The 21863-nt window shown below is 50.0% G+C and overlaps 1 protein-coding gene across 1 annotated transcript in view; it reads right to left on the bottom strand.

Annotated features, from left to right (window-relative positions):
- The window catches only part of GRIK4 (glutamate ionotropic receptor kainate type subunit 4), a 187805-nt gene that overhangs the window by 61179 nt on the left and 104763 nt on the right, over positions 1–21863 (bottom strand). The window contains exons 3-5 of the mRNA XM_056509786.1: positions 12067–12231; positions 5144–5241; positions 2415–2580 (exon numbers count right to left, since the gene is read on the bottom strand). Of these exons, the coding sequence (XP_056365761.1) occupies positions 2415–2580; positions 5144–5241; positions 12067–12231 (429 nt within the window). The remainder of the gene's footprint in view (positions 1–2414; positions 2581–5143; positions 5242–12066; positions 12232–21863) is intronic.

The following is a 21863-nucleotide window of genomic DNA, read 5'->3' as shown; positions in this document are numbered from 1 at the left end:
GGGCTTCAAGCCTGCCTCAGATCAGGTCCTTGCTGAGCACAAAGAGCTGGGTGGATGAAAGGCTCCTGTCCCACTGCTTCCCTGGGTGTGGAAAGCATTGAGTAATCCAGCAGCACCAGAACGAAATAAATTGGATTGCTTCAGGTAAGAGGGTTTGATCCAGCTAAATAAAAAACATATTAATCATATTAATCCCAGTGGGAGACACCTGGCCCAGGAGTGGGGAGCAGGGCAGGGGTGCAGAGCCCTGAGCTCCCTGCACAGCAACTGAGAAAACCTAATTATCTTTGCTTCTCTTCTTGCTTAAGGTTAAGGTTAGACAATGAAAAATTCCAGCACTGGGAGTGATGTGAGAGACCATTTGCATGATTTTAATTGCATCATTTTGGGCCTTCCCTGGGGTTAACATGAGCTCAGTGAGGGTGATTTACTGACTCACCTCACCCAGAGCCTGCTGCCCCCAGGGCACACAAAGCACAGAGGAAAGGTAAAGACACTGCTGCTGCTTGTGCAGGGACCTGCTGCTGCTGGGAGTTTGCCCTGGGCTAACTGGGAATGGTGCTGCAGCTGGGAAGGAGAGCAGCATTCCCAAAGCTCTCCCTGCCTTCCCAGAGCCCCTCTTCCAGGCTGGCTCTGGCAAACTCCAGAGCAAAGGGTCTGGCACAGGGCAATGAAAGCAGAAGTGCTGTGGCCACCCCAAATCTGCAGCACAGTGAGCTCAGAAAGGACAGGACACACTCTGCTCCAAGCACTGGGATGCAGAACCTGCTGCTGCCACACCTGGAGCTCTGCAGGGGTGGAGATGGAGCTGCTGAGGGGGAGGGGGCCCTGCAGGGATGGAGGTGGCCCTGAAGGGATGGAGGTGGCCCTGTATGGATGGAGGTGGCCTCTCTGAGGTGGAGGTGGCCCTGAAGGGATGGAGGTGGCCCTGAAGGGATGGAGGTGGCCCTGTATGGATGGAGGTGGCCTCTCTGAGGTGGAGGTGGCCTTGAAGGGATGGAGGTGGCCCTGAAGGCATGGAGGTGGCCCTGTATAGATGGAGATGGCCCTGCCCAGGTGGAGATGGCCCTGCCCAGGTGGAGATGGGCCTGTTTAGATAGAGATGGCCCTGCAGGGATGGAGGTGGCCCTGCCCAGGTGGATTTGGCCCTGCTGAGGTGGAGATGGCCCTGCTGAGGTGGAGATGGCCATGCCCAGGTGGAGGTGGCCCTGTTGAGGTGGAGGTGGCCCTGCCCAGGTGAATTTGGCCCTGCTGAGGTGGAGACGGCCATGCCCAGGTGGAGGTGGCCATGCCCAGGTGGAGGTGGCCCTGTTGAGATAGAAATGGCCCTGCCCAGGTGAATTTGGCCCTGTTGAGGTGGAGATGGCCCTGCTAAGGGGGAGATGGTCCTGTATAGATGGACATGGTCCTGCTGAGGTGGAGATGGCCCTGCTGAGGTGGAGGTGTCCATGCCCAGGTGGAGATGGCCATGCCCAGGTGGAGGTGGCCATGCCCAGGTGGAGGTGGCCCTGCTGAGGTGGAGATGGCCCTGCTGAGATAGAAATGGCCCTGCCCAGGTGGAGGTGGCCCTGCAGGGATGAAAGTGGCCCTGCCCAGGTGGAGGTAGCCCTGTTGAGGTGGAGATGGCCCTGCTGAGGGGAACATGGCCCTGTATAGATGGACATGGCCCTGCTGAGATGGAGGTGGCCTTGTTGAGATAGAAATGGCCCTGCTGAGGTGGAGGTGGCCATGCCCAGGTGAATTTGGGCCTGCTGAGGTGGAGGTGGCCCTGCAGGAATGGAGGTGGCCATGCCCAGGTGGAGGTAGCCCTGCTGAGGTGGAGATGGCCCTGCTGAGGGGGACATGGCCCTGTATAGATGGACATGGCCCTGATGAGATGGAAATGGCCCTGCCCAGGTGGAGGTGGCCCTGCAGGGATGGAGGTGGCCCTGCTGAGATAGAAATGGCCCTGCCCAGATGCCCCACTGAGGTGGAAAGTCCAGCACCAGATGCACAATCACCAGCAGATGTACGGCTGCAGAGCCCAGGAGGACCTGTACCTGCTGACTGTTTATCAAATCCTGCTTCTAGGCCACAAACTGCACGTGACTTTGGGTAAGGCATATTCCAAAGTGCTTTACTTGCCTAAATATAATTTCCAGAAACAGGCCTACGCCTTTTTAAAATTTCTTTTTTCTTATCCACAGCCCCATCTGTGGAAGCAAAATGCTCTTCAGATGGCCAGACAGAAGGCAGGATAATCTCCTCCTCCTCTGAAAAACCCCTCCATGGGGCAGCAGGGTGGAGAACCTGCTCTGCAGTGGAAAAGGCTGCTCTGACCAGAGACATGAGGAGCTGGGACCTTCTCCAGCAGGCACTGAACTAAAAGGAGATGAAGCAGAGGGGCTGGCAGACCCAGCCTGGCAAGGACTTACATTCAGCTTTGGCACAGATGAGGCAGGCAGTGGTGCAGTTAAAGAAATTCAGGATTCCTGCCACGGCCACGCTGATGTCGGTGTTGCTGGGGTGGAGGTTGAGGGTGGTGAACCTCTGCAGCTGCAGCTTCAGGAACTCCTCTGGAGCCACTTTGAAGTGAGGAACCTGAGCGTGGGGAGGAGGAGAGAAAATATAATTAAAGAGGAAGTAGAAATGAAAACAAGTAAATCTGCGATAAAGGGCCTGTGGTGTGAAATGCACAGCAGGCAGAGAGGGGAATATCCCCATAAAACTGCAGAAACATCACTGGAGTCCAGAGGGGAGGGTGGGGTTTGTGCAGCAGCAGAGGAAAATAATTATCACAGCCACGAAATGCCACGGGAAGGAGTGGATGAGGAAAAGTCTTGCTGAGCCACTCAGCAAAAGGCAACAGGGACTGTGATTACAGCACAGGAAACCTTCCATGTGAGTTCAACCTCATTAGCTGGGGCACTAATTGTGGCTGGGCCCAGCCTTGGCTTGGGAAGATGCTGTGAGGCAGGCAGGGACAGGGGGATCATCCAGGGCCCTGTGCTGTGAGTGCAGCCCTGCCTGCTCTAGGGAGGTGCCACCAGGTAATTCATTAGCAGAGATGAAAGCAGGAACAAGATGAGCTGGCCAGGCTGGGCAGAGGAGGAACAGAATTGTTTTGGGCATTTCTGATCACCTGGAGGCCAGACAGGGCTGGAACCAAACAGTGCTGGCAATGCTGGGCTTGTCACTGATCCAGCAGAACAGCAGCAGGAGAGGGATGCTGCTCCAGGGGGGATTTTGGGAGCTGGGATGCTGCAGGGCTCTCTCTCAGGTAGCTGGAGAGGGATGCTGCTCCAGGGGGGATTTTGGGAGCTGGGATGCTGCTCCAAGGGGAATTTTGGGAGCTGGGATGCTGCAGGGCTCCCTCTGAGGTAGCTGGAGAGGGATGCTGCTCCAGGGGGAATTTTGGGAGCTGGGATGCTGCTCCAGGGGGAATTTTGGGAGCTGGGATGCTGCAGGGCTCCCTCTGAGGTAGCTGGAGTGGGATGCTGCTCCAGGGGGAGTTTTGGGAGCTGGGATGCTGCAGGGCTCCCTCTGAGTAGCTGCTGCATATCCTGCAGACCAGGGTGGATGGAATGGGTGGGCAGACACACAGATCCCAGGCACTGCAGGCTCAGCCAGAGAAAGAGAGGCAATCTTGTTTTTCTTTTGCCACGTGAATTATCTTAGAAGAAACAGAAGCTGGAGAAAGGGAAACATCTTCCACAGCTTTGTTAGCAGCGTGTCAGGTCCTCTCTCCCTCCATTATTGGTCCTTCCAAAGCCATCAGCCCCTCTCCCCTCCTGGGAGAGCCCATCAGCAGCTCCTGATGCTGCTTTATTGACAGCAGGAGCTGCTGGTTAGCAAAGGGGAAATTAAGGAGTAATAAGCTGCTATCTGCCTTGATTCCAGCCAGGGAGGGAAAGGTGGATTCCTGTAAGCAGAGCTGAAAGGGCAGCACCTGGCAGCATCCTGGGAGTGATCCAGAGCCAGCCTGGGACTCAGAGAGAGGAGCAGGCACAGGGGGAGGAATCCAGCAGCACATCAGCTCCCAGAGCTGAGCACAGGAACCCTCCTCTCCTTCCCAAGAGCTCTGCCCCAGTGCAACTCCCCTTTCTGGACAGGCAGAGGGATTCTTTGGGCATGAGAGGGGTAACACAGGACAGGTGACATGGTGACATCTCCCCAGAACAGCAGCACTCCCGCTGGTGCTCGGTGGTGTCCTGGGACACTGCTCCCTTTCCTGGGGGTGGCTGCAGGCACAGGGGGCTCTGGCTGGGCTCTGTGTCCTGTTTGACACAGTGGCACCAGCTGATGCTCCTGGGATGTAAATCCCAGGGAATTCCTGCAGGTTTACATTGGCGGGCAGCTGAGAGAACCAAACACCTCAGGAGGGCACCAGCAGTCACCTCTCCTTTCTGAAGGAACAAAATAAATCAGGAGCCTCAGATCAGAGGCTCAGAATGAATGTGAATTTTGGAGGAAAAACACTTGCAGAATTGCTTTTCCTGGGATGGAGCACATGTCCAGAACATTTAGCAAGAGAAAAAGCTACAAAAGACCCCCAGGAGTCCCCTCCTGCTGCAGCCCCGGGCTGAAATATCCCTTCAATCTCTTCCACACTCCAGGAACAACGCCCAGCACTCGTTTGTGAATGCAAATTATTTACAGTGCCCAGTCCCAGCCTCCTCTCCTGGAAGGCTGGGCTCCAGAGAGAGCCACTGAATGGCTGAGAGATGTTATCTGGTTTTATAGGAATGAACTGTGAGAAGAAAACTCAATTTCTTCTCCCGAGTGCAGAGCCAGATCAGTGTAGGATGGTTCGAGGCTTATAAAATATTAAATCCAGCACATAGTCTGGACACAGATAAAAAAGGGGTTGAACTGGATGGAACAGCAGGAAACACAAAGCTTCCCAAGTGTGTGCACAAAGTCACAGCAGCAGCTTTGGGTTTGCATCCACCAGGGCAAGTTTTGGGGTTTGCACCCCTCAGTCTGTGGGGATATGTTGGTCATGGCTGAGGGGGTGTTGGAGCAAAAGGGGATGCAGAGAGGAAAAGGGAGGCAGAAAGAGGGAGAAAAGGGAACAGGAAGACATTTCAAAAGTCTGTGCCTTAGGAGGAGGGGTAAACCACGCTGCCCACTCTGATCATCACACAGGAACTTCTGCACTCACCTCTTTCTCCCCACAGATGTTGCTGATAATGGAGCTGGAGGCTGGGCTGGAGGAAGGTCCCAGGACTCCCACCACGCCTTTGGGGAGAATCTGGCACACTGTGGGCATCAGAGAGAGGGAACAAAAAATCAGAATTCGTCCCAAATGTGTGCACAGTGCTGCAGTAAGGACACAGCATCATCTCCTTCACACAACACCCTCTCTGCCATTTCCACCCCAAAAATCCATTTATTCACCCTGCCTGTGGCACTCTCCATCTTCACCAGCCTTTTAAAACCCCCTCTAAGCTCTTCCCAAACCCCCAGAATCTTCATCTCTGACCCCCTCTTCTACCATCCCTTTCTTTTCCCAGGACAGAAACACAAACTAAACTTTATGGAAGATGCTACACACAGCAGTGACCTGGCTTCAAAGCATCAAACAGACTTGTAGAAATTTCTCCCCTCCTCTCTGCAGAGTTCAGTGGTAAAACCTTGCTGGTTTTCATTTGTTTTGTGTTGTTTTCTTCCTTGCAGTAGTTAAATCTTCTGGCTCTCTGCCACCAAGGTTAGCAGAACCATAAAAAACACCTGAGAAACTGAAGAAGTTAAATCCCTGAAGTGCCAAGTCCAGGTTGGACGGGGCTGGAAATCGTCCCTGCCCATGGCAGGAGGTGGAACAAGATGATCTTTAAGGTTCTTGCCAATCCAAACTATTCTCTGATTCCTGAATCCTCCACAGCCTCACGACTGGAATATGAGGCCCAAATCTCATTTAATTTGTCACTTTGGGGAATTGGCTTTGCTTCTCTTTTGAAGGAAAAACTCCTTATCCCTCCCCAGTCCCTGCTGATTGCTCTGACTTCTTACAGAAAGCGTTCATGAAATGCAAACATCTCCTCTTGGGTTTTCCTTCCTTCTGAGCTCCCTCACCCTCCAACAACTCAATCTCTTATGGAATGAGGGATATTTTTCTTAAGCATCTTCAAAGGAACCCGGGGCTTGCTTTTCCTCCATGCTTAAAAAATTTACAGGCACTCAAACCTCTCCAGAAGATCCTTTTAAATAAAGAGCACCGTGGTTTGAAAGCCTTGCCTGCTGTCTCAGCAGCAGCCATCAGTCCCTCTCAGCTCTGCCATTTAGCACCCACGAGGAAGGAGCTGCCCCAAGCCCTCCCTTATCCACAGGTGTCTTGAGTTGCAGTACAGGATGTGACCAGAAATGTGAATTCTGTCACAGTGACCCTGATCTCCTGGCACATATTATCTGCTAATGGGCCATCTTTAAACCAGCTGGGCAACCATCTTTATCTTCCCACAGCCCATCCTCCCTCCAGGAGATATCTCCTGTTAATGGCCAGTGAGTCCCAGGGCATGACTGATAAAATTCCATCATCCCACTGGGAGATGCTCCAGCCAGGGGAGGAGCCAAGCCTTTCCTACCCAGATAAAAACTGACATTTTGGACACCAAGGCACCTTCTTTCCACTGGATTCCAGAGGAAAACCAGACCTTTCCACATCATCCCTGGAGCTTCAGAGGAAACTGCACCTTCTCCAGGAGCACTGCTCCAGCTGAACCACATCTGCCACTGCAGGAGGATGCAGCCACCATTGAATGGGACTGTGCCAACACCCTGACTGACTGACGGGTGTCAGCTTGGATTCTGACTCTGGCAGGGTTTGGGATTGTTCTGTGTAATACTGCATTTCTATTTTAATTTTCCTAGTGAAGAACTGTTATTCCTAATTCCCATCTCTTTGCCTGAGAGCCCCTTAATTTCCAAATTATAATAATTAGGAGGGAGGGGGTTTCCATTCTCCATTTCAAAGAGAATCTCCTGCCTTTATTGGCAGACACCTGTCCTTCAAACCAGGACAACAGGTCACCTGGACAAAGTTCCTGGGGAAAATTTCCTTGTGCTGTGCAGGGGAAAGTTTGGTGAGTGATTTTCTCCTCGTGCCTGCTAGCAGGAACAAGAAGTGAGTTAAGTAGCCATAGCAACGCAGTTGCAACAACTGGAGGAAGAAAAAGACCCGGCTTATCACTACCAGGGGGAAACATCCACCACAATGAAGGAAAATGAATGGGAACAAAGTGGAAGTGCCTGAGGCAAAGGGTTTGACCACATTTGGCAAGCTTCTCCTGTAATCCGAGCACATTTCCTATTTCAGAGCGTTACCTGATGCTGTCAGGTCTCCACAGGGAGAAAAAGCTCGACCTTGCTGCTGCCGTGGGCATCCAGACAAGCACTTGTAGGATGTGGAAATGTTGGTCCTGTATCCAAAATCCACCTGTGATAATCACAGGGGCTATAATAATGGATAATTACAGACCCCCTGCCACTCAAACCCTTCGTACTCCAACACCTGGGCTCCACAAAAGCTGTGGGACGTGCAGGGTGCTTGGTGAGTGCTTCAGGCTCCAGCAGCTCAGAGTTTCTGTCCCAATTCTGATATTGTTTAGAATTCAGGGTCTCAAGGATGCTGGACATGAAAGTGGCATCACTTAGAGAACCTCTTTACCATGGGCACCACTGACCATCCTGCATCAGGGCTGTGTTCAGGGCACAGGGCCCCTCCTTTTGTACAGCAGGGCAGTGTCCAATCATTTCCACGAGTGCATTTGGGAATTTAGTCCAGGTTTGGACTCTTGGGACACAGCAAGATAGTTTTTAAAGGAAGGCAGAACTGCAAACTTATTTTTGAACATGACAAAGCAGAGCAAATGAATAGCTCTCCATGGTCAGAGTGTCTTTCACTTCCTGAAATCCCAGAGCACCTGGAAAACATTTCCATGAATCCTCCCCTGTTCAAAGCAGGGTTGAAAGCTCCCTCCAGAGAGAGGATCCACTCCTGGGGCAGAATCATCTCTTTCAGAGCACACGGACACCTGAGCAGGGTTTCAAACAGAATATACAGAAGATTCCAGGCTCTAATTCAAAATTAATCAGTAGGGAAGGTGCAGAAATACCTCAGCAGCTCCCTGGTGGGAAAATAGAGCCGAGATCTCCAGAGACAGGGACTGGGATTGTCAGAGAGAAAACAGCAAGTGCATAAACAGAGGGGTTCTAGAGATGCCCCTGAAGCATTCCTTGTGCTTCCTGACAGGAACCTGCAACCACAGAGGTTGGGGATGCCCTGGCAATATCCAAGGCTAGGCTGGACAAAAAATGTCCCTGCTCATGACAAGGAGTGGAACAAAATGACCTTTAAGGTCCCTCCCAACCCCAAGCATTCCATGATTCCCTGATAATCAGAGCAGGCTGAAACATGAAATTCCCCAAAATAGTGGGAGAGGTAAAAACAACACATTGGAGCCACAGAAAGGAGCCTTTGAAAGGGCACATGGAAATGTTGGTGTGGATAAATCCAAATCTCCAATTCCCCAGCTGCTCCCTGGCTCTCACTCCTGACCTGCTCCGGGACGTTTGGATTCACAACAAAGAGGAGCTTAACAGGCTGCGAGGCCAGAGGGGACAGGGTGACAAGTGGGGAAATCTGTCCTGCCCCAACATCAAAAGGAACAAGGTGGTTTAGATAAAACATGATTAAACAAGTCAGTTTGGAGCTGCACAAAAGGAGTGGAACATCAAACAAAGAGAGAACAAGCTTCCCTTGAAACAGAAAAAAAAAAAAAAAAAAAAAAAAGGCTCTGCCCACAACTTCTCATTGAAACCTCCTTAAAATCACAGAGGAACAGGCAAAGTTTGTGTTCATTCATATCTAAAGGTGGAATAGCTAATTAAGCATGAATGTGATGGATTGACTCAGATTTTACCTGCTGGAGCAGTTCAGATTTTGGGATTCTCTTACATTAAAACACCTGGGTCAGCCAGAAGGGAAAATTAGAGAAAAACAGCTCCAGGAAAAAAACTAAAAAACCCAAAAAAAAAACCAAATCAAACCAAACCAAAACAAAAACAAAAACAAAAACAAAAGAAAACAAAACAAAACAAAACAAAAAAAAAAAAAAACCACAAAAAAACCCAAAAAAACCCCAAAAAACAAAAAAAAACTGACTCCCCACATAAAAACCCTAACTCCCACAAAATTCTTCCTTTTCTTACATATGGAGCACGTGGTGTAATCCCAGCACTCCTAGATCTGACAGCTAAGCATGGAGCTGTGATATTTAAGAGTGAATCAAAGGGTGTGAAATGTGAGAACAGTATTAAACAGCTGTAAACAGCTTTGCAGTCACAGGTTAAAGCATCTCAACAGTTTTTATTAATATTGTGTGTCATAACAAATACCAGTAACATATTGAAGCATTTGAAAGCCATGAAAGCCTTGAAATTTAAGTTCAGGGATCTGATTTTCCTCTGCCACCAGGATAAATCAAGAATAACATCAGTGACATTAATAGTGGAGCCATACAGAATCCAGATTATTCCTTACTAAGAAAAGCTCCCAGACATTTTTTCTCTCTGAAGAAAAGGCAAATAACACACAGCAAAAAATCACCAAAATCAAGTCAATTTGCTGCAATTTCTACTCTAAAAAATCAAAGTAAACAAAATAAGGAAAATCACCCCAAGGTGAAAACTGGAAATGGGAGATGCCTCTTCCTTGCCCTGTTTCCAATTTCCCCCCAAACACAACATTTGCTGAAATCAACAATTTCTTGCATAAAATTTCATTCTCAGCCAAATAATATTCCTCTGCTGGAGAAACCTTCTAAGAGGAGAATTCCTGAGCAGTGTCACAGGCTGAAAATAAAAACCCCTCTTGTGATCCTTACAGCAGCTCTGGGGTCACTGCAATCAAATCTGTTTCCCAAACAAAGTTAAAGGCCAGGAGTGCTGCTACAAATAGGATATTTATGAGGAAGGAACAAAAATGGAGCAAAAAATGCTGTTGACTCCTTCAAAGACAAAGAAGGCTGGGGAAAATGAGGGATTTTCTCATTTTCTAGGAGTCTCACAGGGAGATTTGGGATCTTTGAGGGGCAAACTGGGAATGTTTGCCACCAAGGGGATGAGAGGGAGCAGTGAGGAAAGGCTGGGAGAGTTGGGGCTGTTCAGCCAGGAACAGAAAAGGCTTTGGGGTGATCTAATGGTCCCTTCCAGCTGGAGGGAGGGAAAGATGGAGAGAGACTTTTTATAGAACAAAGGGGAATTGCTTTAAAGTGCCAGAGGTCAGGGATAGGTGGGATAGTGAGGAAAAAAATCCCTGTGAGGGTGGACAGGGTGCCCAGAGAAACTGTGGCTGCCCCTGGATCCCTGGAAGTGTCCAAGGATGGGCTGGGGTGGAGCTGGATGAGCTTTAAGTCTCCAGTCTGGGATTCTGTGATTCTTTTCAATCCAGGCAATTCCCATCCCTTCTGGCAGGTAAACTGGATCTGCCCTAATGCTGGGCCATGTTTGGGGACAACAGTGGACAACAGGGATGGGGAAGAACAGGAAAATCTTTACAAATGAAGGGATCCAAAGCAGTGGAGAAGTGCTGGGTCCCTGAGCTGGGTTCAGTCTGGGCTGCCTGATGGGTGACAGGCTCTATAAATAGAGCCCAGGTACTTGCTGAGACGCTCTTTATTAACTGCACACTGCTATAATTAGTGCAAACGCTCATCAGGAAATGAAGGAGAGATGTGCTGATCCCACAGCCCCACGGAGCTGCTCTGCCAGCTCCCCTGGAGAGCCCTCAGCACTGCTGGGTGCTCAGAAAAGCCACCAAAATCCAGGGAAAACCAGCCAGCCCCAAACCACAGCACTCTGCCACACTCTTTGGGGATACCCTGCAGGTCACACAGTCATGGAATGCAGGATCATCAGGAAACAAGTCTAAAATCACTATTATTTCAAATTATTCCTCCAGCTTTCTTGAGCCAGCTGGTAATAAAAAATTATAGCCCTCCCTTGAACTCTAAAGGTCGGCTTAAAAACGATTCTAAAAGGAGGATTTCCTATTCCAAAGAGTTTCCCTCTAAAAGGAAAAAAACCACCATAGACCTTTGGGATTCCTTCCAAACTGTGGGACAGTGACCATAAATTTCTTTTTTATTCACCAGCATTGAATTGGCATATTGGGCATCCAGAGGAACAACCCTAATAAAGAACAGCTTCATTCAGGGACTTGCAAGTGAGATGGGAAACCTGCTGCTCTTTTGAAATCAGCTCTTCTCCATCCTCATGATTTCAAAGATCATTTGAAAAACTTCACTTGGTGTAAATAAATCTGCTGCCAACCTCAAGCTCCAGGAAGAGATGACATGTTTGCTGACACACAGGATTCCACAGGGTTTTAAAAAGAACTTAATTGCACCCAACTTGCCTGAGAGTCTCTTGTTTGCTCTCCATTAAGTGAGCAAACTTAAAAAAAAAAAAAAAAAATACATAGGATCAGCATTACCCCTGTTTATTGACAGGCAGATTAAAGGAAATTATTTGTCCCAAGCTGCTGAGTGATAGCAAAGCTTACTGGGGGCAGGGATCCTCTCAGTCCAGCCTGGGCTCACACCAGCACATCTAATTCACCTCAAGTGAAAACTGCTCTGTGCAAACAGCAGAGATGTGGACACCACACAGAGTTTGCCAGGCCTTTTTCAGGTTCTGAGTTCTTTTTCCCAGGCTGAGACAGTTTCTCAGCTCTGGCCTGAGCCTTTCTCAGGATGATAACTTTGTAGTAAACAGAAAGGAATTAATAAGCAGACATTAATACCTGGTGTTGATTGAGAAACAGCTTCATGTTGTACGTGATAGATGATGTTTTCTCCTATTGTCCTGTTTAAAACTTGTGAACCACACCATAAATATGGTTCAGTTTTTTAATAAAGTGCTTCTTCAGCTTCTCACACTTAAGATGTCATTGCCATTATTACACACGACTCTCTGCGTATTGCAACACAGAGAGATGAATTTTCTCTCTGTTCCCCTTTGACTGCCAGAACCCAGGATTTGTGTGACAGACGCTGAGGGAGAAGAGCTGGGCTCTCAGGTACTCACTGGTCTCTGCTGTCTCGTACTCGCTGTCCCTCAGCAGCTCGAAGATGTCCACCTCCACCCGGGCCTTGCCCGCCCGCTCGGGCGCGCGGTTGATCCTGTTCTTGGCCAGGGTGATGGAGAGCCTCTCCCCTCTGCTGCACTCCATGGGGTCATCCAGGATGGCAGCTGTGGGGGAAAGGTGTTGGCACTGGTGAGGTTTGGGATCTGCACTCCCCTCCCCGTCCCCGCGCTCGCTCTGTTTGTGCTCCTGCCACCACCAGAGCTGGCACATTCCCCCTTCCCACACGTGGCCTTTCCTGCTGCTTCTCCCACTCCCCAGGTCCTGCCAGACGGGTGGGTGGTGCAATCTTTGCAGCAGCCTCTGTTTTACCTGCTGAATGGCACAGCACAGCCACCCACACTGCCAGGCTCCCAGGGAGGCACATCCAGCTGTCCAACCCCAAAAAACCCAAATCCTCGCATCCTGACAAAGGCAGAACGTCCCCAGAAAGCCCCAGATGGTTCCTTTGTGGAAGCATTGATAGGATGCTCAGGAGCTGGAATATTTCAGGAAGCACGTGGGCAGCCGTGGGTGGCAAGGGACAAATATTTTTCAAACAGAACGCTCTTGGCTCTTGAACCCAGCTCCTGGGGCTGCCCACTCAGATCTGTGGCAGGCAGAGGGAGGTGGGGAGGGGCATTAGCTTTGTTTTTGGGAGGGAAGGCAGAAAGGATTCAGGAGTGGAGCATTCAGGCCACAATTTCATGAGGAGCTGGCACCCCAGTGAGTTTGTCCTGGCTAACAGGAGGTCTCCCCCTAAAACACAGTTTTTTCCATTTGATCTGGGGAAGAGCAGAACTGCTGTTTGCTGTGGGCATTAAAAACCCACCAATTCCTATCTTCCCAGAAAATCCCCCCACAGGGGAGCAGTGCCATTCAGGACTGCTCAGGTGCTGGATCAGGTTAGGGGAGCAAAGCAGGGATTGGAACTCTGCTGGTTCATGGCAAGGAAGGAGGCAATTCCCTGGAGGCTTTGGAACCTGTCCTTGTGCTGCAAGTTTGGGTTTGGGGCTTTTTTTTTTTTGGCAGGGAAAAGCATAAATGAGCTGGGAACTGAAATAAAGCCCATCAGGGAGATATCCTGAGTCCTAAGAGCAAGGCACAAAGGACACACAGGTTTGGCAGGCAGAGCTGGCTGGGACCAGGTTAGAGCAGCAGAGGGATGTCTGGAGGTGGGACTGAGATCCACAGAAGGATCTGGAAGGTCCCCATTGCTCCCATCACCCTCCACTGCCACCATGGAGTGCCCAACACAGTCCAGACCCCCCTATCTGGGGCCCAGGCTCCTTTTCCTTTGCTTTTCCTGCCCCTAAGTCTGACCCAGCCTGGTTTCAACACCCAGCTTGCTCCACCTCCCAGGGCTCTTTTCCCAGCCTTGCCCTGCTCATCCCACGGGGATCTTTTTGGATCTTTTCCCTCCTGGCACAACTGCAGAGCATCTCTGTGTCCCACCTGCCCTAACCCCAGCAGTGAAAAATCCAACACCAGCCTGATTTCCTTCATACCCTGATAATACTCAAGAATTCCTTATTCTGCAATCTTTTCCCAATTTTAGAGTTAAATTGTGTTGGTCTCATTATGCAGCAGAAAGGGTTGTGCTTTCCTCCAAGGCCAGGAGCATTTAGGATATTAATATGGCTGACTATTTCCTTTAATTAGAACAAAGCTGGGAGAACAATTTGCCATCAACTTCACTCTTCCAGGAGAGAAGCAGAGGAGAAAGTTCTTGCAGAAACTTTTCCTGCAGCCCTGCTCCCAGGGAAGGGTAAATCCATGTGCTGAGCCTGATGAACATCTCCAAATGCAGCTCAGGTGCTGACTCTGGGAAATTAAAGATCAGCAGTGGGGGAGTGGATGTCAGCATTCTCAGATTCATTAGTTTTTAATTTAAAGCTTCAAAAGCACTAAATAGGGGAATGTTTTCAAGTATTTTCCTAATTGGCAGCTTTCAAACAAAATCAACTTCCACTAATGTACAGTTAAATGATTTTTAAGTATAAAAATAGCCAAAAGCTAAGCACTTGCAATAGCTTCCTCAAGCCAGCTAAGCATAAAACTTTGCACAGAGCTTTTTTTGTCTCTGTTCAGGATGGGATTTTCTATTCTTATTTTTGAGAATCTTGCAAACTTCCCTGAAGGTGAAGAGGGGAAAGGGAAAGGAACCCAAAATAACAGCAGCAAACTCTTTTACCTACTCAGCTCTGATTGAATTTGAACTTTGGGAGCAAATACAAGAGAAAGGGGAAAGTGCAGGTTTTGGAATGAAAGGAATTCAGATGGAGATGGATCCAGGCTGGAAGGGGCAGAACCCAGATCAAACTCCAGTAGATTTTCCAGTCTCTCTGTAGGATTGAAGAAACCAGCAAAATGTACTCATTTTGGGAGACTGGTTACTTTAACTAAATATTAAACCAGCCCCCAGGACTAGGGAGGTAATGAAGCTGAACTAATCTTTATTTATTAAAGCTGGAGGATGAAAAAAGGTCATTTAATGTTTAAAAAAGGTTGGTTTTAAAGCTTCATGGCTCGGGACACTGTGCCAAAGCTCATCTAATAGAGGCATCATTAAGTATGAACGAAAATCTTTATAGAAATTCCCTTTCATCTCTTCCTGTCTATTAAACAGGGGAAGATGCATCAAGTAAATCTTTAATCCTGAAGACTTACAGCAAAGTCTTTGAACTTTGTTGCCCTCAAAAATCACTTCTATCTTCCCCATCGTGATAAATGTCTCTGGTCTAGACTGCTTCTCCATGAATAATGAGAAAAATATTGCAGAGGGAGCCAGGAGCACCTGGATGTGCAGAGCCTGGCTCAGGACTGCTCAGGATTTCCCAGGCACTGAGTGAAGCTTTTCTCAGGAAGAACATCTCTTCCCAAGGGATATTCCAATTCTCACAGAAAAATATCCCTTATATCATAATAATTAGCTTTTTATTCCAATTACTCAGATTTTCCATACAATTAACACAAAATCCACACTCCAGGAGCACCAAACCAGGAGAGTTTACACCTTTGGAGTAGCTGGATAATAATCAATCAAAGTTCAAGCAACAAGTGACTGCCACTGCAAATCTCCATCAGATTTCAAAGGCCAGGCTCAAAATTAATGATTTAACAGCAAGAAGCAGAAAAAATAAAGGTATAATTGGGAGCCAGAGAAATGCAGAGGGATGGGATGGCACCTTCTGAGAAAAGTGGATTTTAGTGAGTGTCCTGCAGGGATTTTTCATCCCTCAGGGGTGGGGATGAGAAGGAGTTGTTGCTCTCTGCTGAGAGGAGGTGGGTAAGGAACAGGAATTGGGGCTCTCTGCTGAGCCAGGAGCTGGGGAAGGAGGAATTGGTGCTCTGCTCATTCAGGAGCTGCACAAAGAACAGGAATTGGGGCTCTCTGCTCAGCCAGGAGCTGCACAAGGAACAGGAATTGGGGCTCTCTGCTCATTCAGGAGCTGCACAAGGAACAGGAATTGGGGCTCCCTGCTCAGCCAGGGGCTGCACAAGGAACAGGAATTGGGGCTCCCTGCTCAGCCAGGGGCTGCACAAGGAACAGGAATTGGGGCTCTCTGCTCATTCAGGAGCTGCACAAGGAACAGGAATTGGGGCTCTCTGCTCAGCCAGGAGCTGCACAAGGAACAGGAATTGGGGCTCTCTGCTCATTCAGGAGCTGCACAAGGAACAGGAATTGGTGCTCTCTGCTCAGCCAGGGGCTGCACAAGGAACAGGAATTGGGGCTCTCTGCTGAGCCAGGGGCTGCACAAGGAACAGGAATTGGGGCTCTCTGCTCATTCAGGGGCTGTACAAGGAACAGGAATTGGGGCTCTCTGCTCAGCCAGGGGCTGCACAAGGAACAGGAATTGGGGCTCTCTGCTCATTCAGGGGCTGTACAAGGAACAGGAATTGGGGCTCTCTGCTGAGCCAGGGGCTGCACAAGGAACAGGAATTGGGGCTCTGCTCATTCAGGAGCTGCACAAGGAACAGGAATTGGTGCTCTGCTCATTCAGGAGCTGCACAAGGAACAGGAATTGGTGCTCTCTGCTCATTCAGGGGCTGCACAAGGAACAGGAATTGGGGCTCTCTGCTCATTCAGGAGCTGCACAAGGAACAGGAATTGGGGCTCTCTGCTCAGCCAGGAGCTGCACAAGGAACAGGAATTGGTGCTCTCTGCTCATTCAGGAGCTGCACAAGGAACAGGAATTGGGGCTCTCTGCTGAGCCAGGAGCTGGGGAAGGAGGAATTGGTGCTCTGCTCATTCAGGAGCTGCACAAAGAACAGGAATTGGGGCTCTCTGCTCATTCAGGAGCTGCACAAGGAACAGGAATTGGGGCTCTCTGCTCAGCCAGGAGCTGCACAAGGAACAGGAATTAGGGCTCTCTGCTCATTCAGGAGCTGCACAAGGAACAGGAATTGGTGCTCTCTGCTCAGCCAGGGGCTGCACAAGGAACAGGAATTGGGGCTCTCTGCTGAGCCAGGGGCTGCACAAGGAACAGGAATTGGGGCTCTCTGCTGAGCCAGGGGCTGCACAAGGAACAGGAATTGGGGCTCTGCTCATTCAGGAGCTGCACAAGGAACAGGAATTGGTGCTCTGCTCATTCAGGAGCTGCACAAGGAACAGGAATTGGGGCTCTCTGCTCATTCAGGGGCTGTACAAGGAACAGGAATTGGGGCTCTCTGCTCAGCCAGGGGCTGCACAAGGAACAGGAATTGGGGCTCTCTGCTCATTCAGGGGCTGTACAAGGAACAGGAATTGGGGCTCTCTGCTGAGCCAGGGGCTGCACAAGGAACAGGAATTGGGGCTCTGCTCATTCAGGAGCTGCACAAGGAACAGGAATTGGTGCTCTCTGCTCATTCAGGGGCTGCACAAGGAACAGGAATTGGGGCTCTCTGCTCATTCAGGAGCTGCACAAGGAACAGGAATTGGGGCTCTCTGCTCATTCAGGGGCTGCACAAGGAACAGGAATTGGTGCTCTGCTCATTCAGGAGCTGCACAAGGAACAGGAATTGGGGCTCTCTGCTCAGCCAGGGGCTGCACAAGGAACAGGAATTGGTGCTCTCTGCTCATTCAGGGGCTGCACAAGGAACAGGAATTGGGGCTCTCTGCTCAGCCAGGAGCTGCACAAGGAACAGGAATTGGGGCTCTCTGCTGAGCCAGGGGCTGCACAAGGAACAGGAATTGGGGCTCTCTGCTCAGCCAGGAGCTGCACAAGGAACAGGAATTGGGGCTCTCTGCTCAGCCAGGAGCTGCACAAGGAACAGGAATTGGGGCTCTGCTCATTCAGGAGCTGCACAAGGAACAGGAATTGGGGCTCTCTGCTCAGCCAGGGGCTGCACAAGGAACAGGAATTGGTGCTCTCTGCTCAGCCAGGAGCTGCACAAGGAACAGGAATTGGGGCTCTGCTCATTCAGGAGCTGCACAAGGAACAGGAATTGGGGCTCTCTGCTCAGCCAGGGGCTGCACAAGGAACAGGAATTGGTGCTCTCTGCTCAGCCAGGAGCTGCACAAGGAACAGGAATTGGGGCTCTGCTCATTCAGGAGCTGCACAAGGAACAGGAATTGGGGCTCTCTGCTCATTCAGGAGCTGCACAAGGAACAGGAATTGGGGCTCTGCTCATTCAGGAGCTGCACAAGGAACAGGAATTGGGGCTCTCTGCTCATTCAGGAGCTGCACAAGGAACAGGAATTGGGGCTCTCTGCTGAGCCAGGGGCTGCACAAGGAACAGGAATTGGGGCTCTCTGCTCAGCCAGGGGCTGCACAAGGAACAGGAATTGGGGCTCTCTGCTGAGAGGAGCTGCACAAGGAACAGGAATTGGTGCTCTCTGCTCATTCAGGAGCTGCACAAGGAACAGGAATTGGGGCTCTCTGCTCAGCCAGGGGCTGCACAAGGAACAGGAATTGGGGCTCTCTGCTGAGAGGAGCTGCACAAGGAACAGGAATTGGGGCTCTCTGCTCAGCCAGGGGCTGCACAAGGAACAGGAATTGGGGCTCTCTGCTCATTCAGGGGCTGCACAAGGAGTTCCTGTGGCTCCCCAAGCCCCACATCCCTAAGCCCACAGGGGAAGGGGCCATGTGGCCACAGCCCCTCCAGCCCTGAGCCCAGCCAGCTGTGACAGCAGATGCTCCATCCCTCCTGCCTCTTCCCCTGCAGAAACTTCTTCCGGGGGAGGAAGGCCGTTCATGTCTCACCCCAGCCAGCTCAGCAGTGCCTCTCTGTGCCAGGGGCAGGCAGGGCTGTCACTGTGCTCCCCAGGCTGCAGCCAGCTGTCTCCCTGAGCTGTGACAGATTCAGAGCCCCAGCAGCTCAGCCAGCGCTGGAATCCATCCTCAGCTGGTGCCCAGCAGGGCACAGGGAGCAGCAAGGCTCCATCCTCTGCTCCCCAGGGCTGTGTGGCTCCCAGTGCTGCCCCAGCCAGACTCCCAGCATATGCACTCTGACAGGCCAGCTTCAACATCCCCCCTCCCAACTCGTGATTCATCCAAAATCTAATGAAGTCACATTTTTATAACAATAACAAGGAACAGATGCCACTGTGAGGATTACACACAGCCACAACAAACTGTGTGCCACTGACCTTTCTCTGTTCACAGCTTTTTTTTTTTTTTTTTAATTTACATTTTCTCCGATGCTTTTTATACCTTTGAAATGTAAAGTCATACTCAGAAACATGATTTCCATCTCAAGGAATCTCTGGAAAATGTAGATTTAACACAGCACTGGCTTGGTAAACAGGATATTTCACTGCTCATAACCTGTCCCTCCAAGTGAAAAACACATAAAGGTACCTGTAATATTTCCCAAATGACAGGTTAAGATCACACCTACAACCTCTTCTGATTTATGCTGTAAACACAGGCACAGAATCACAGAGGTTGGAAGAGACCTCTGGGATTACTGAGTCCAACCTTGCCCAATCCCCACCAGGGCACTGAGTGCACCAGTCCAGCCCTTCCTGGGACACTCCAGGGATGGGGATCCAACCCTCCCAGGGCAGTTCCAGTCCCTGAGCCCCCTTTCCATGGGGAAATTCCTGCTGATTCCACCCTGAGCCTGCCCTGCCCAGCCTGAGGCTGTTCCCTCTCCTCCTGTCCCTGTTCCTGGGAGAAATCCCAAATCCCCCTGGCTGTCCCCTCCTGGCAGGGAGTTGTGCAGAGCCACAAAGTCCCCCCTGATCCCCCTTTTCTCCAGCTGAGCCCCTTCCCAGCTCCCCCAGCCCCTCCTGGGGCTCCATCCCCTTCCCTGGACATTCTCCAGCCCCTCCATGTCCCTCATCCCACAAGGAGCCCAGAACTGGACACACAATTCCAGGTGGTTCCTCACCTCCCTGCTGGCCCCACTCTTCAAATCCTTTATTTCCCCTTCATCAAATGAAGAGCTGCAATCCCAGCCCAGCTCAGAAATCCAGTACCTGCCACTGGAGCCAACCAGCCCTTCCTCTCCAAACCAGGAAACCCAAAAGAATTCCAGGAGAACATTTCATTCTGTCCTGCTGAGGAACATCAGGAGATGCCCCAGCTCTCCCCATCCTCCTGAACTCCAAACCACCCCCAAAACCACCAGGCTGCAGGGTCAGGTGAATACAAATTCTTGCCAAAATTGCCCTTTTTTTGTGCTTTTCTGCTCTGCTGAATAAGGTATCAACCCTCCAGGCTGTCAGTACAGTAAAGGAGAAGAAATTTGCACAGCTCCTCATTACAGGGCTGTCAAGTGGAGCTCCAGTGGAGAAACAGGTGGGATTGTATTTCCATTATAATCTCTGAAGTGCTGCTTAAAAATAAAATAAAAAGGCGTCAACACGCTATTACTCTGCGAGGAAAGAGCATCTCATCAAGGAAAAAAGAAGATCTGAAAACATAAAATCTCCTTCACAAAGAGGCTTGATAATGTTTGTCTGGTTGGGGTAGCAGAGGGCTATTTATTGCTCTTGGCCAGCACTGGAAATCTGCATTTAAATGGAGCTTCCCTCTCATTCCTGCTATCCTGAGAGAGCAAATTCAGGGGAGATGTGATAAAAACAGCTGAGGGCTTTAGTTCCTGCTGCTTGAAACACAATCTCTCTTTTATCTTCTTTAATAACTACTTTGTGTACATAAAATCAGAATTACACTCCCAGAGACCTGGAGTTTCCAGGAAAATTGAGAAGGAGGGTGGTGATCTGTCCATCATGCTGGGATGCATCCCTGGATCCCAGCACACATCAACCCCTGGAGCAGGCAGGTAAAAACCCTCCAGGCTCCTCATCTCACCTGATTCTGGGAACATAAATCCCACTCTGAGGCAGCACAAACACCCTGAGCATGAAGAGCATAAAAAGGCATAAAAAATATAAGAAAAAGGGTCTAAAATGGGAAATTCCCCTCCAGAGCTGGCTCAGGGGGTCTGAACCCACCCTCTGGTACCAAAGCAGGGCAGGAAAGTGATTTTAAAGGGGAACTCCTGTGAGGTTGCAAAGCCAGACTTGAGGCACTGCAGCTGTGGAGAAAGCCCTGAGCTGGGGATTTAAATACTGTGAGTGTGACCAGCTAAATCCCACTCCATGCCCTGAAAAACCTGCCAGGAGAATTCCCAAAAGCAAGGAGAGAAAAGCAGGGAGAAGGAGGAATGAGGTGTAAGGTCAGGGAAGGGGATTGTGGAACTGAAAGGAAGGGACAGGCTGGAAGAATGGACACCAGGGGCTCTCCTGCATGTCCAAAATCCTCAAAAAACAGGGAATTTCAGGCACCAGGAGCTTGTTCCTGGACAGATCAATGAGGTGTGGTGGGATGGTTTATTTTTTTGTTTTGTTTTCCCTGAAACTTTGCTCCCCACAGCACTGCCCTCTAATCCAGATTTTCATCACCAATGCAAAACCCCATCTATTAAACTAGACCAGAGTTTGCCCAAAAATCCAAGCTCCTGCATGGCCACCCACATCCCCTAAATACCTAAATCTTATTTTCTTAGGAATCCAGCCTAAAAACCCTGACCAGAGTAGGGAAGATCATTTTTCTGCCTGTCTTTTGCTTCCATAATGTCAAGCTGAGTTTCCAAAGGAGTTTTTCTGCCCATTCTCGTGGTCTCAGGTGACTGGCAGCAGCTGTGGTTTTGTAGGAAGAGAGCACTGGGAAGCCCTGGTGGGGCCAATAAACTTGGCAAGACCAAGAAATGAGCAAGAACTTAATTAAGTCAGTGGAGAGTATAAACATAAGAAAAATAACCACACAAACCCCAAGTGCCACTGCCAGGCAAGCAAAAAGAATGAGGAAGGAAGAAACAATGGGTAAAGTTCTGAGTTAAAAAATCAACAAAACTAACAAAAAGCCAACAAACAAATGGGAAAATCCAGCAGGATTTATGGATCTAGGGATGGATTTGAGAGGTGGCAATGAATAATGGAGCTGTGGGATTTGGGGATGGAGAGCTGGCAGAGAGCAGGCAGGAAAGGACCCAGACCCCACAAAATCCCCTCAATAAATGTGTTTTGTGCCCACAACCCCACAAAATCCCAGAGCTCCATCCCCAGAGGTTTCAGTGGCTATTCCAGCACACAAAGACCTGCAGCACTTTGGGATTTTCTGACTGACAGGGGTTTAAGGAGAGAAACATTCCCACAGCTGGCACTTTGCCTTGCAGGGGAAACCATTTCCTGAACCTCCTTCTGATCACAGCTTGGAAAAAACCTCTAAGATCATCAGCCACGGTCACCAAGCCCTGTCCTCAGGTGCCACACCCACACATTTTTGGAACACTTTCAGGGATGTGACTCCACCCAGAACAGCCTGGG

The sequence above is a fragment of the Oenanthe melanoleuca genome, chromosome 24 (assembly GCF_029582105.1).
Source record: "Oenanthe melanoleuca isolate GR-GAL-2019-014 chromosome 24, OMel1.0, whole genome shotgun sequence".
Classification (NCBI taxonomy): Eukaryota; Metazoa; Chordata; class Aves; order Passeriformes; family Muscicapidae; genus Oenanthe; species Oenanthe melanoleuca.
The sequence above is the reverse complement of the archived record's forward strand: the minus strand, read 5'-3'. Positions and strand labels throughout refer to the sequence as shown.